Source organism: Lynx canadensis, chromosome B2 (assembly GCF_007474595.2).
Source record: "Lynx canadensis isolate LIC74 chromosome B2, mLynCan4.pri.v2, whole genome shotgun sequence".
NCBI classification, from domain to species: Eukaryota; Metazoa; Chordata; class Mammalia; order Carnivora; family Felidae; genus Lynx; species Lynx canadensis.
This window is the reverse complement of record NC_044307.1, coordinates 142927878-142943322: the sequence shown is the minus strand read 5'-3', so window position 1 is coordinate 142943322 and position 15445 is coordinate 142927878. Positions and strand designations below refer to the sequence as shown.

At 52.4% G+C, this 15445-nt stretch overlaps 1 protein-coding gene across 5 annotated transcripts in view; it reads right to left on the bottom strand.

Annotated features, from left to right (window-relative positions):
- SYNJ2 (synaptojanin 2) overlaps positions 1 to 15445 on the bottom strand; it is a 103187-nt gene that overhangs the window by 49644 nt on the left and 38098 nt on the right. For 4 of the 5 annotated variants that reach the window (XM_030316684.1, XM_030316685.1, XM_030316689.1 and 1 more), the window contains exons 4-5: positions 12883 to 13108; positions 5677 to 5760 (exon numbers count right to left, since the gene is read on the bottom strand). In XM_030316684.1, the coding sequence (XP_030172544.1) occupies positions 5677 to 5760; positions 12883 to 13108 (310 nt within the window). Of the gene's footprint in view, positions 1 to 5676; positions 5761 to 12882; positions 13109 to 13398; positions 14406 to 15445 lie in introns of those variants that run through there. The other variant, XM_030316688.1, reaches the window with a different exon arrangement.

Here is a 15445-nt window from a genome sequence, read left to right as displayed (position 1 = left end):
GCACCTGTCCCCGTGCACCGCTGGCCTCCCGTAGTTATGCTCTCCTCTGGACCGCCGCAACAGTCCCGCCGGGGGTCTTTACCTTTGGTCTCCCTGCTCCACACTGAAACCTCCTGTGCCTGTGTCGGGGCGGGTCCCCCACCCCCGGAACCTGTCCACGCCGCGGTCCACCGCGCTGCAGCCAGCTCCCTCCACCTCACCTGCAGACCGCGTGTGCAACACTTCCCAGCGTCAAGTGCAATGATGTCAAGCTGGTAGCTTGCAATTGGCCAAGACAGGAGTTTCACATCAGAGAAGTGGGCTAATGCTACAAATCCAAGCTTCTCTCTCCTGGCACTAAAAAATCTGCTTTATCAATCAATCACTGAGTGGGTCTCAAACATTCCCACACACTGGAGTCATCTAAGGGTCTTCAGAAAGTACTGATGCCTGGCTCCCACCCCCAGACGTTGTGATTGAATTGGGCTAGCAATGCAACCTGGGTATCAGGAGTTTTGTAAGCTACCCGGGCGAGTCTAAAGTGCAGCCTCGTCAGAGCACCCTTCCTTCAGCAGCTCCTGGAGTAAAACGTAAGCTCCTTAGCGTAACATGCAGAGCCCATCCTGATCTGGCCCTCGCCTGCCTTTCTAGTCTGACCTCTGGTCGTGGCCCCCCCCCCCCTGCCTTGGGCTGCAGGCAGCAAGCCATGCTGCTCCCTGGACACACTGTGACCCCCAGGCTGCAGCGCCCGCACGTGTAGACAGCTCTGCAAGGCTGCCTTCCTTGTCTGATCCCTCCCGAGTCGGCTCAGACACCCACCCCCTCAGCTTGGGAGTGGGGGGCTGGCTCTCCCCAGAGCGGCCCCAGGGATCCTGGCCTTCCTCTCTCATGGGCTCTACTCACACAACACCATCATGACCCGTCCCCTTCGGGCTATGATGTGAAGCACCCCCACGTACCCACAGATGCTCAGTGAGCCTGGTCACTGGGTCTCATGTCTCGATAGAGAGGTACGTGCACACTGTCCCCACCTCACAGGCCTCATGGAGACGGGGGAAGCTCTCACACCACTCTCTGGGTGCAAAGAGCCACGCTCTCCCAATGCAACTTGTGTTCTCTTCTCCTGGATATTATTTTTTATGTTAACAATACCAACAGCTACCACTTACGTGCTCTCCGGGTTCTGGACACTGCACTGAAGTCTACTGTGTGCTATGATAGCTCCATAACCCCCGGAGGTCGATTGTTAACCCCACTTCCAGAAGAGTAAACTAAGGTTTAGCAAAAATAGGAACTTCTCAGGGCTTTCTTTTTTTGAGATAAGAACTTTTTTCCTGAGATAAAAACTCGTTGAAAGTATACGGTCCCTAAGAAGGGGAGCCAGAATTTGAATGGCAACCAGGTCCCATAACTGGTAAAGTTTATGCTTGGAATCACATGAGAAGCTGCCTTGCGATCTTGTTTCTTTCGGTGATGGTTGCTGGTAAGGAGCCGCATACAATCACACGAGACCCGGGGGCCGCGGTGCACGTGCAACTCTATCCTGGGTTCGGTTCCTTTTCATTACAAGTATCTTTCCTTCACCCCAACCTCTTCATTGTTTTTGAAACTGTTGTGATGGCAATGGAGTACTTCGTGGCAATGAGAAAGAACAAAACATGGCCCTTTGTAGCAACGTGGATGGAACTGGAGGGTGTTATGCTAAGTGAAATAAGCCATACAGTGAAAGACAGATACCATGTTTTCACTCTTATGTGGATCCTGAGAAGCTTAACAGAAACCCATGGGGGAGGGGAAGAAAAAAAAAGAGGTTAGAATGGGAGAGAGCCAAAGCATAAGAGACTCTTAAAAACTGAGAACAAACTGAGGGTTGACGGGGGGTGGGAGGGAGGGGAGGGTGGGTGATGGGTATTGAGGAGGGCACCTTTTGGGATGAGCACTGGGTGTTGTATGGAAACCAATTTGACAATAAATTTCATATATTGAAAAAAGAAAGAAAGAAAAAAGAAACTGTTGTGATGGCTTATAGAGATCCTTTTTGGGACCAAAAACGAAAAAAAGAAGTACAACCACACAAATGAGCACACACGGTGCCACATTCCAGAAGCCTAGTAAATGGCTCTAACAGGGAGGAAGTGAAGGTAGGCAAGGTGGGAAGGACAAAGGGGACGAATCTACTGTGCATCCTCCTCCGGCTGGTGATGTCATACGAAGCTTCAAAACAGAGACCTAACTCACCTTTGCGAGACATTTCTGCACACATGTTACAGGGGAGGAAGATTCTAAAGTGACACTTGGCGGGGGGCGGGGGGCGGTGGTGGGGGGAGATGCCTGGGTGGTTCAGTCAGTTAAATGTCTGACTCTGGATTTTGGCTCGGGTCATGATCTCTCAGTTTGTGAGTTTGAGCCCTACATCGGGCTCTGTGCTGACAGTGCAGAGCCTGCTTAGGATTTTCTCTCTCTGCCCTCCCCTCCTCACTTTCTGTCTCTCTCTAAAAATAAATAAATAAACTTTAAAAAAATTCTTAAAGTGACATGGGGAGCAAAATCTTCAATGGACTAAGAGTATATTACAAATATACTCTCAGGGGTGCCTGGGTGACTCAGTCGGTTAGGTGTTCGACTTTGGCTCAGGTCAGGATCTCGCAGTTCATGGGTTCAAGTCCCATGTCCGGCTCTGTGCTGACAGCTCAGAGCCTGGAGCCTGCTTCAGATTCTGTGTCTCCCCTGCTCACGTTCTGTCTCTCCCTCTCTCAAAAAATAAACAAACATTTTTAAAAATTAAAAAAAATTTTTTTTAAAGTTTAAAAAATATACTCTCTATCTAACCATACCAAGAGAGCCATTAGCTTCAAGGGTAAAATTTCAGTGTGATGATTTATAAACTATAAACCTATTTACATGGTAAAGATGAGATTCTTAAAGGTACACGGCTGCCAGAAATGGCACCAGATCCAGGAGTTTACAAGGAAGGCACCGTGGCCGTGAAACCGTGCAGACTCATCACTCTGAGTCTTCTCTGCCTGCCCCCACCCTATGCCCTAAACCCGGCAGGGCTCATTGGTTTCCCAGGGACAGCCCCGTGACGGTGCTACCCGCCAATTTAAGACACGAACCATTCACCCAAAAATCTTTGCATCTTTCAAGTCACCTAAGAAGGGGGCGGAGGGTTCCAAATGGAGAAAAACAACCAGAATCAATCTTCAGGCTTAGCTATTGAGAGTTCAGGGAGGGGCACTGCAGAGCATCACTGAAAGCTGTCCCCTGGTCCCCTGTGAAGATGATCTAATCTCTCTTTGATGGTGGATGGGATTTAGAGGATAAACACGGGTGTCAGACCCAAAGGTTAGCAAATCCTTAATAAGATTAATGGACACTAAAGCCTTTTGAAACCTATTCTGTAGAAACCACGGAGGCTCTGGAGAAGCACAAGTGTTATGAGTCTAAAAGGGGGTATCATTGCCAAAAAGCGGGCCAGCCAAGCCCCACGGACACTGCCCGTGTCAGATGGAGGGACAGCTGCTTCATGGCAGGGTCAGGCTGCATCTGGGGCCTCCAGTGGGTCAGGCCGGGGACCAAAGTTAGGGGACTGACAAACCAATGTTGCTTTGCTTTGGGAAGACGGAGACCAGAACATGGAGAGTCCGAAAAACGGGATGGAAGATCCCAAAGAGCCGGAATGCCTCGGACAAGACACAAGGGACTCCTCCTCGAAGGTCTGGGGCAGCAGACTCACTCTGGGGCGTCCCCTGCAACGCCCTGCAGACAGACACAGAGCGTGCAAGGCAAGGAGGAACTCGGCATCTCAGAGATCTTGGAAGAAGGACCCAGGACTGGGTGCGAGGAAGAAGGGGATGAATTTCAAAGGCTCCTTCCCAAATCCCAAGACTACCATGATTGCCCCCAATTTCTGGATTTCTTAAAATCATCACAGGAAACACAACATGGTCTCCTGCTTCCTTTTTACCCATCATTTGACATTTGCTAAATACAGAGTTCCAGGAGTTTCAGAAGGAAAACTCTGAATCTAAAGAAAGTCAAGTTTCAAAAACCCTTTTGGAATGTTCTGGAACAGGCAAATCTATAGAGATAGAAAGTAGACTAGCAGTTGCCTAGGCCTGGGGAGAGCTGTGAGGGTGGTGGGGGTCGAGGTGACGGCCAGTGGGCACAGGGCTTTTGGTGGGGATGAGTCCTCTAAAATTAGGCCATGACAATAGTTATATGACTGTGTAAATGCACCAAGAACCATTGAATTGTACACTTCAAAATTTTCTTAAAGAGAAAGAGACAGAGCGCGAGTGGGGGAAGTGCAGAGAGAAACACACAGAATCCAAAGCAGGCTCCAGGCTCTGAGCTGTCAGCACAGAGCCCGACGCAAGGCTCAAACTCATAGACCACGAGATCATGACCTAAGCTGAAGTCGGGCGCTCAACCGACTGAGCCACCCAGGCGCCCCTGAATTGTACACTTTAAATGGGTGATGTTTATGGCATATAAATTGTATCACAATAAAGCCATTATAAAAAAACTAACTCTTTCGGGATGAACTATTCTCCATGTGACAATCATCCTCACGTGTGCCTCTCTATGCTACCACTCAATGCCACCAGCCATCCCCATACGTCTTCGCTGTTCCTTTTGGATAGAAAGACTGATGCTAAAAAAGCTTCCCCCTCCCCAGAGGTCACACCCCACATGACACTCATCCCTCCACCTCGCTGCACAATGACAGCCATGTGGACAAAGTGCCTTCTGCTGACATGGGGTCAAGTCAAGGTCCGGGAAAGACCCAGCTGTGTCAAACACCCCCAAGAACCTGGCAGATGGCCCTGAGCGTTTTCAGGCACCACTGACGACCCAACCGCCATCACACAGAGCCCTCGGTAAGAGGAGCCAAAGCCACACCTGGGCAGAGAGGTCTTCTGAGCACACAGACGATCACTCAGGCCAGGGAGAAAGATCTGGGGTCGATGGTGAGGAGCCTCAGGTCCACTTGGTCCATGACCCTCCTGGGAAGGAACTCACTGGATGAGGCAGTGCAGAGTTTCGTTGACGACAAACGTGTTCTTGGAACGTGGCAACACCACACCCTGAACTCTTCCCAGGAGACAGAATGCCAAATACCTCTGGCACTGACCCCAGCCCTGTTTTAGACCGCAAGGTGTATTTTTAGAAATCATGGGAATGTTCCGTGCAATTCTCACGTGGCCCCACAACAAGCATCTCCAAACATCAGACCTGCTGCATGGCCACTAGGGCCCGAAAACCTTTTAAAGCCCTGTATGACGGTCACAGCTCTCAAAAACCATCTTTGGCCAAGTTCTCAATACACTCAACCTGGGGACTAACAAAGTAATTCTACTCAATTACGTTATACGGCTCGCTTATCAGCAAAGACCTTCCTTCCCACTTCACCTGCATCAACAGCAAGCTTAGGATCAGAAAATTACATACAATGTATACGTTTCTGTATATAAACACGACACACACATGCGTGTACAGGTGCACACAGGTATTCACACTTTGGTAGCTCAGTTCAATCCAACTGGGCTGAGGAACAGGCCTCAAAACCGCGCTGTGAAGGAAACACGGTGAAAAGAAACAAACCACAGCTGTTCGGAAGAGAAGGGCAGGTGAACAATAATACTTACTTTTTTTTTTTTCCTTTAAGGTGGACTTACTCTTTTCATTACCTACCTGAAGCCCTGGCTGCTCCCAAAACAGCGGAACGGAGCCCCTGATCTGGACAAAAGACGACACTCCATCATCCATGTAAATCGTCTGCACCGCAAGGAAACATAAAGGAAAAGTATTCCTCAATGAAACTGAATGTCCTGGGGCCGGGTAACGGGATCCGGCCGCCTGAGACCCGACACCGGCCAGAATGAAGGGCAGACAGCGGACTTCTGCGCCCTCTGCTCCTCTGGCCAGCGTGGCCTTGCTGTTCCCTGACCCGCAGGCCGGCCCCGTGTGCTCACGGGCATGCTGGCAGCCGACCAGCCTCAGAGGAGCCTGGAGCGGGCCTGGGGCCTCCGGGGGAGGGCTGCAGCCAACCGGGAATAAACACAGCCTTTCCCAGCTCCCTGGAAAGCCCAGCAAGGCCTCCCCACACCCCATTTCAGCAACAGAAGCAAAAGTACTCCGGAATTTAACTGAGACCTTCCTTAGAGCCTTCTATTTTCACCTTGTCACCTAGCCAAGTAGCAGCGGGCAACTGGAAAAGGATGGATGAAATGAACAAGCTACAGCCAAAAGACCTAGGTGACTACCCTTGTCAGCCCTGCACTTGACAAGGCAGGCTTGAACTTGTAGGTGCTCCTGGCCCTGTGCCACCGTGTTCTTCAACCCGCCACTAAGTCCACACACGCTGCACGGAAGCAGAGGATACTTACACACTAAAGAACAGACCACCTCCTCTCCCCCCACACACACGGTTACTGCAGAATGTACCAACTCATGTGCCCGCGGGCCCCCTCAAACCGTAGTGCTGGGGAGTTTTAAAGGGACAAAAAGTGCAGGTCCGAGCATCACGAGGGGACACTGTGGCAGTTATCAGATGCACTGCCCTTTATCTGAGTAATTCTACCCTGGCCTGGCAGGGCCAGCCTGGCCAACCCTGCTGATCCTTTCCATTTCTTACCAGGCTGCTCCCTTACAGGGTAGCTTTCCATGCGTCTAGATCACGCTCAGATCACACATGCATTAGTAATTCTGCAGCGCAGGACCTGAACATCAGACCTGCAGGTCCCCAGACAACAGGAATGACGAGCCTGGCAGCCACAGAGCTGAGCGAAACTCCTATCCCCTAATTTCCAAAGGGAAAAGCACTGGTTAAGAACTTCTCTGTTTCCAGATACTGACTACCAGCAAATTTGCTAGCCCTTACTATTTTACTAAAAATAAACCAAAAAAACAGAAAAAAGAAAGAAAAAGGAGAAAGCAGATTGCTTAAACTACCATAGGCATCACTGGCTACCCTGAGATTAAGAGTATATGGGTCTAGGGGCGCCTGGGTGGCTCAGTCAGTTAAGCGTCTGACTTCGGCTCAGGTCATGTTCTCATAGCAACATGAGTTCGAGCCCCGTGTTGGACTCTGTGTTGACAGCTCAGAGCCTGGAGCCTGCTCTGGATTTTGTGTCTCCTTCTTTTCTGCCCCTCCCCCAATTACTCTCCCTCGCTCTCCTTCAAAAATAAACATTTTAAAAATATATTTAAAAAAATTAAAAATAAAAGAGCACATGGGTCCGGGGGCACCCGGGTGACTCAGTCGGTTGAGTGTCCCCCACTCTTGATTTTGGCTCAGATCATAATCTCACAGTTTGACCCCACGTCAGGCTCTGCGTTGACAGCTCGGAACCTGCCTCGGGATTCTCTGTCTTCCTCTCTCTGCGCCCCTCCCGTTTGTGCGCTTGCTCACGCTCTCTCAAAAATAAACATTTTTAAAAATCTTAAAAAAATAAAAATAAAGAAAGAACATACGGATCCAGAATGCTGAGAAAGAAACCAATTTAGCCAACATTTCTCTATAAAGATAGCCCTCAGCAGTGCCAGGACATGATTTAAGCTATGGAACTATGACCCTTCACTTGAACACATGCTAATGGAGCTATTTCCAGCATTAGACCACGCTCCTCTTGAGCTAGAACTTGCACAGGCAGAACCAGCTTCAGAAAACACCCGCCGAGAGTCCCCACACCCTAGACCCCACTCCTGGGAGAGGAAGGAAAGATGCCTCTGGATTTCTCCACTGCTCCCTCCCACATGAAGACTTTCAAGTTCTGTGTCCTGTTCATCATCAGGGCCACCTTCTTTGTTCCCAAGGTAGTAAGACAAACCTGACCATCAAACACCAGCAGTGGATTTGTGGTGTTTTCCTTTTCTGAGCTAAAGAACATAGGTTTTAATACTAGTGGCAGACTGATGCCTCAACTCAGAGGGCATCTGGATCCCAGGGGAAGGAGAGGAGGGTGGAGTGTGAACGCGGGTCAGCACGTGGGCTCTGGGACAGCACCTTCCACCTGCCAGCTTCCATGTGCCCTGCAAGGTGACCCTGGGCATGTTAACCACGTTGGGCCTCGATTTCCCTCTCTCAATGGAGTTACTGCCATCTGGTCCCAGGGAGGAATAAATGAGGATCAAGGAAACGGGATCCCAGTGCTGGGCAGTGGCTCATGGCTCTTCAGGCCAGGGAAGCACTGCCCAGGAGTGTGGACGAGGCCCCTGCCGACGACTGACCAGGGCAGGGTCAGAGCACTGGGGGAGCAGGGCTTAGGCTGTGGGGACAGGGAGTGTAGGGTCAGACAAGCGGTGGGAGGGAGACCACAGGGCATTTCAGGAAGGAGGGAGTCCACCATGGCTAAGTGGTGGCAAGGCCAGGCCTGGGACCCCCCTGGTCTTGTCTTGGCAACTCTGAGAAGCCCCTTTCACAGAGTGGTGGGAGCAGAAAGCCAGAGACCCTGAAGAGAAAGCGATAATGCACAAAGACTCACAACCCAGCAGATACACTTTTGTCTTCTATTTGCTGAATTTGTACCTCCAGGTGAGGCATTTACAAGCCAATTCTTTCCAAGTCTGCTGCATTCTTGGGAGGACACACAGTCATTCTGCCCTCCCTGGATTAATCAGCGGCCTTATCTTCAATAGCCAAATATTTTTCATCTTTTTCACTTTTGGTAGACCAAAGGGACTTTTTTGGTTTTGTCTTTCTGCATGGTGAGTCACAGCTGCAGAGCAATCCCACCAGGTATGACTCACGGCAGAGCTGAAAGGACTCCAGGTTTCTTCCCAGGGAGACTGAGATGTGGTCCACACCTGCACACATGCATGCACACTCACCACACACACAAATGCACACACACGAAATACCCCCCACGAACATGCACTCACACCACACGCAAATGCACACACATGAAATACTCCCCTCCCCAAACACGCACTCACATACCACACACAAATGTACACACACACACAACCCCCCCCCACACACACCCCAACATGCACACACATACAGCCTGCCTTGGAGAAGAAAGCTTGTTCCTTCCTCTTAGGAAAAATGTTAAAGCAAGGCAAAGTGGGTGCACTGAAAGCACCCCTCTCTTCTGGCTCCCTGAGCATTTAATTCAGGGGAGACCCTGCCTCACAGGACCAGCCTGCTCTGTCCCGCCATTTGCAAAGGAGCACAGCGTGGCAATTCGTGAGCCGCCTTCACGCATTTACTGAAGGACTTCCACTCCCAGGTGGCCACAAGCTTGGGTCTGAAGAGTCTCACTTCTGTAGCAGGGTCCTCAGCCAGACGTGACCTATGGGCAGCCACCGAGGGTGGGGGTGGGGGCAAGCAGTCCCATCTGGGGCTCCTTCCCGCTGTGGCTCCACGCCAATCTCCTCCAAGATGCTGCCTACCACTCTCTGATGACGAACCCACATTTCAAGGCCCGCCATTTCTTCAAACGTCAGGTCACAAAGCAGGCGACACCATGCTACTTGGAAGAATGGCCCCCACTCTGCCTACCGCGTCACTCTGATTCCAAGGCCGCGGGATGCGATCAGTGCACAATCTGCCGTCACCAGGAGCAAAGCCACCAAGACTGCAGGGAGGTACACTCTGCCCCGGGACACCATGCGGACCCGGACCTGACGGTCTCTGGCCCGCAAATGTGGGGGAGCGGAGCATGCGGGGCTCCCGGGAGTGACTCCTCCAGGCCCCCGTCAGATCCCCGCAGCCCTGGATGGGCCAACTTCAACGGGGTTACAGGCTTCCCGAACGCTTACTGTGCATCACATGTCACGTGCATCTCCCCAAGCTGAGCCAAGTGGATGCCGCAGGCTGAGCTTCCTCCCCAGGAGGATGCTCAGAAGTGCCTTCACCAGCGGGAGGTAGCGGAGGGGAGGAAGGCAGCACTGTGCTTGGCAGGAACACTGGTTAAGTACATATTTCACTGAGGAAAAGATTTTTATGTTATAAAAAAAAAAAACCAATTTAGATCAACCCTAAGTACTTCTATTGCTACAGAGTGCCGCAAACAAAACCATTCCCTGATGGCAGGGACAGAGAGCAAGGGGCTCTCTTGTGCCAGTGGGAGCAACACGAGTCTCTTGAGTCTCTTGCTTCCCGGGAGCACCTGCCTTCCTTCAGCCACGCTCATCCTGCCTCTGAGAACATTTCAGAAAAGGGGACGATGCACCTACAGCAGACGCTGCCTCGAGCTGGCTTCGGGGAGCAGCTGGTGACCACACCCCCTGGGGGCTGTGCTGGGTCCCCAGGGTATCGTCAGGGTGTCCCTCAGCAGGATGCTTTCCTGGGGGAAGCACACGCTTTCACTACTCTCCTCAGTTTCATCTGTGTCCTCTTCTCCCTCGGTGGCTTCCCTACCCGGTGCTTCGTGTGTGTCTCCCCAACCTCACTTGTCTGTTGGCTTCCCCTTCTCCCTGCAGGCAGGACCCTGCAGCTGAGCACCAGCCTCGGGAGGCACTCCCAGGAGGGTGAAGGCACCTGTCCTGTTCCTGCTGCGTCCCTGCCTGGGCAGGCTCACCATCAACATCAGCCGAGGGGCTCAGGGTTGGCTCCCGTGTTGCCAATGAGGACACATCTGGAGTCACCTCTGGGCACTATGTCCTCCCCGCCCCCACCCCCACCGTGGTGTTCACACTGTCTGGGCTCTCTGAAGGCACGAATCATCCTGGGCGCCTACTTCCCACAGCGGAGAGCCTGTGGTCTGTCGGGAGTAGCCCCACAGAGAACAGCTTTGGGTGCGAGGCCAGCACAACCCCCTTGCCCTGTTACATGTCTGGTAAAAGTGACATCACGGTGGGGCCAAGTAGCTACATGTTGGTCCCGGATGGGGGCCGCATTCCCAGCTGCCTGCCATCTCTGGGTGAAATAACCAGAGCAAAGGCCCCAGCCCCAACCAGTCTATAGAAAAATGAGAAAAGCAGACACTACTGAGATTTTTTTCATAAAGCTAAATGTGCTGCGTTTAGAGCACAACTCTTTAACATTGAATTATGTCTTTGTTATGGGTCGAATTGTGTCCCCCAAATAGACATGTTGGAGTCCTAATCCCAGCACCTTGGAATGTGACCTTAGTTGAAGGCAGTCACTGCAGATGCGGTTAGTAAAGATGGAGCACACTAGATAGACTGGGTCCCCTTGTTACAGGGCAAAGGGACATTCCGGAAGAGGACAGCACGTGGAGGTGAGGCAGAGACGGAGGGCTGCGACCACGGGGCCCTCCTCTAGAGGGAAGAGACAGGAAGGATCCTCCTCTAGAACTTTCAGAGGGAGCACAGTCTTGCCAGCCCCTGGATTTTGGACCTTTGGCCTCCAGAACCGTGAGACAATCAATTCTAGTTTTCTTAAGCCCCCTGTTCGTGGCACTTTCTTACAGCAGCCTGAGGAAACGCCTACCACTGACTTACATTTTCAGTGTTAACATGCCGAATCTTTCAGGAACGACGGTGAAAGGGAGGACAGCTGCTTTTCTGATGAGTAAGATACAACAGAGGAGACCCCGATTTGTTTTTTTTAAATGACTGATTTTCTTTGGCCATAAATTTTGACTTTTTTTTTTTTTAAGTCTATTTATTTACTTAGAGAGAGGCAGTGGCCTGCCCCCAGTTCCCGGCACTGCACCCAGCCCATAGCGGGAGATAAACAATAAAGATTTGTTGAATGAACTGCATGATTCAAAGGCTCATAACCCAAGGATAAAAATTGGGATGGAAATGCAGGTAACGGGAATGCAGGTGGGGCATGTGAACAAAAGGAAGTAGTTTTCATCGTGTACACACGAGCGAGAAAAAAGAAACTGGCCTTCGTTTAGGGCCCATGTTTTCTCTGACATTTTTAACCAGATGTTACTTATGGCCTCATCTGCATCCAGGAGAGCAGGCAGAGTGAACAGAAGTCATAGGCAAGAAACTGCCCTTGGCGCTCATCGTTAGCTCCTGTTCCAAAGTCCTCCCACTCAGCACCTGACTCTAGGAGGACCTCCTCCCCTGAAGCCCAAGCCGACGGCTGCTGACACACAGAAAGCAGGTGCTCCCTGTTGGGATGAGCACTGGGTGTTGTATGGAAACCAATGTGACAATAAATTTCATGAAGGGGAAGGGGAAGGGGAAAGGAAGGGAAGAAAGAAAACAGGTGCTCAAATCCGTGAATGACCCGGGCTAAAGTCCTGGTAGGAAACACCTCTCCCAGCTGCAGGAAGGAGGGGTTGCAGAGACATATTACCACTAAATAAACACAGGCTGTTTGCAGCTTGACACCCACAGCCACACTGCACCTGTGCCTTTCGTGGGGGCTGACCTTACTTACAATTTATTCTGTTAGTCTACCTTGTGGCATTATCCTACAGATCTGCCACCCAGAGAGGGGGGAAAAAACCAGTGTGAGACAGCATCTCTGGAAATGAGAACAGAATTTAGGGGCAAAAAAATCAATGAGAGACTAAGCAGATGGTTATATTCAAGGAAGCTGAAAGCAAATGCCGCTTAGCGCTCAGATTTCACAACTCCCAGGTGCTAAGACGTGCTCCGGTCGATTTAGAATGAAAACCTGTTTGTTCCCTCATCCTCGCCGTATTGATCTACTTTTTGCCTTAAGATCCTGTTGGATCATCCACCACCTGCCCTCTTAAACAGCCTGCCACCCTTTATGACCACGGCAAAAACGCCCGCCTCCTTTTAGCTGCGAGTACCTCGGGTGAGCAGAAGTGGATCAAGAAAGCCGCCCCGGCAAACCGGAGGCCACACTTGCAGGCAGAGCCCCAGTGACTCACTCTGTTCTCCAGAGGAAGGAGCCACGATCCCCAGAAACGACCTCCAAACATGCCTGGCCCTCTTCTGCCCCAAATGGAAACGCACGTGCGCGGCTGCGTCCCCGCCGCACCACCGGGCGCCACTGACCTGCTCTGTCTCCACGAAGTTGGACACGTGGCCGTCGTCGTTCACGCCGCGGGTGTGGAAGCGAGCGCCGGCGCGCTCGCAGCTGATGCGGGAAATGAGGCAGGCCTTGGCCTGCTTGTGTGAGGCGTAGACGGTACGGATGGACACCACCCCGCAGATGACCTTCAGCAGCCAGTCACAGCAGCTCACCTGGTGCTGCCTCAGGGGCACGTGCAGCATCTGGTTCCTGCAAAGCGGAGCCCACAGAGCCTCGGGTCAGCACACACGCTCCCGGAAACACTGCGCCCAAAGCAAGTGGGGCGGGGCCCCCGCAGATGGGGTGCGGGTGCCCGCCATGAACTTGGCGCTCAGGGTGCGTGGTCCGGAGGTTCACATGCTTCCGAGACCCCCACCCCCGCAAGCAGCGGGCCGCGGAGCCACACAGCAGCAGCAGCAGCAGCGGGGACGGCCTGGAGCCGCTGCGGAAGTCGGTATCCGCGAACGGAAGCCAAGCCAGGAGTGCGAGCCAACCATCACCTTCCAGGGACTGTCAGAGAAGCCTCCCTTTAGATCCCTGGCCTCCGCACTTTTAAATCAGAAGTCCCATCAGTCAAAAAAATTAATCATAGGTTTTGCCTTTAAATAATAAATGATAAAAATAATCATTAAATACACATATGCTGGCTTAAATTACATACGTAACACATGAGGTCTATCCTGTCCCAATGAGAGCACTAGGAAGCAATCCAAAATAAAAAAGGAGACAAAAATAAAACAAGGAAAGTTCCAGCACCTCCTCCCTACACCCGTGGATTGTTCTGGGCCTCTGGGGACCCCTGGTGTCCATGATGATAATGAGGGGGATAAAAGCCAACATTTACCAAGGGCACTGAGCACCATTCTAAGTGCTTTGGGATGGATTAGCTCACTTCATCCTCCATAGGCCCTATGTGAAAGCTATTACCGTTCAGCCCATCTTACAGATAAAGAAACTGAGGCACGGAGAAGTGAAGGACTTGCCCAAGGTCACAGAACCAGCGAGCAGCTGGGAGCCTGCCCTGCCAGGCCCAGGCCTATCTCCTCTCCCAGTGAAGGCCCCACGCATACAGCCACACCCCTGCTGGCCACAGCCTTCTGCTCTCTCTCAGCTTCCCCACACCCACTCGACCTTACTCCGCCCAAGCGGCCTCTCCGAGAAATGAGGCCCCGGAGGGGTGCCAGGACCCCCGACCCCGCCGGCTGAGCTCCATTCCAGGTGCTCAGGGCACAGAGCAGCACCTTCAGACGCCTCTCAGACCCTCCCAGGGAGGCAGGAGCCTTCACAGAAGACTCTCTCCCATGGGGTAGTAAGCAAATCTAGATCACAATGCCCTATCTGTTTAAAAAAAGGCAGCACTGTTCCTGCCCTAGAGCCTTCCTCAAAGAGAGCAGCCTTCTCTCATTTCTTCCAAAGCGTGCTGTGCTCCTCCTGGTCTCCGGTGGCTCCTCCCAGCAGCAGGGACTCCCCAGGTCTCAGGCCAGGCTCCCCCACTGTGAGCACAAACACTTGCACCTGGGTGCTGAGACACGCCCCCCCCCCCCTCAGGGAGTGGCCACGCGGATCCCCTTCTGAGCTCTCGCAGCCACAGTGCTGGTCTGCCTGAAAGATGACGATCACCGAGACCTCCTTTACAAAACACATTTTCCTCTGAATCACTCTCTAAAATTCAGACGATGAACCCGCTTTAGTAGCAGATTAAATCTGCATATGGTATCAAGGCAAAGCCTCCAGAACATTCCAGTCTTCCGGCCCCACAGCTATGGCAGCCGTCAGTCACCAGAGGTCAGGCAAAGGAGGCTTTTGCCAAACAGTCAACTCTGAATCCCTGTTTGTAGTCACACTGGCCTGGCGCTCTGTAGGAGGACGGCTCCTTTCCTCGGAGGGAGAGACCCAGATCTGTGAAGGAAAAGTGCTTTGAGTTTCCTCCCAGGCTTCCATTGTTCTGGGAGGCAGTTATCAGTGGGGTCAATTACCAGCCAGGAAAAACCACTTCATGCTGCCCAACGCGCTCCCTCGTTCACCAGCCACATTCAGCGTTGACCCCATCTGACTCTAGATGTGGGTCCAGACCTGGAACACAGCACCCCAAATGGTGGGTTTAGGCAGTCAAGCCCGTGACCACTCAGTCAAGGCTGACTCAGTTGTGGTCAGTTCCGTGGGCGCCGCCCAAACACCACGCCCTGGAGGGTGGCGAGGCCCGGCAGCCCGGCGCCCTCTACAGCTGCCGCCCCCTCTCAACTCAAGATGGAGTCTGGCGTCCACGTGGGGCGTCCTCCCTTCCCAAGCCCCTCTCGGCCTCTGCTTCGTGGATCTCCACACTCACCGCTTTCTGTGGGCCTCAAGTCTCCAGCCACAGAGCTGGCGGAAGGAGGCCTGATGAGGGCAGTCACAAAGGTGCCGGGGCCACCCCGTTCCCCCGGCATCCCCTACGGTCCTTCGATGTTGCCAAGCATGTTACAGCCTGCGACACCTCACTCCGCTCCTTGCCTGGAAGTCTTCGTTGAGAGTGGCTCCGCGGCCTTAGTACAAATACTCCTCGTAATC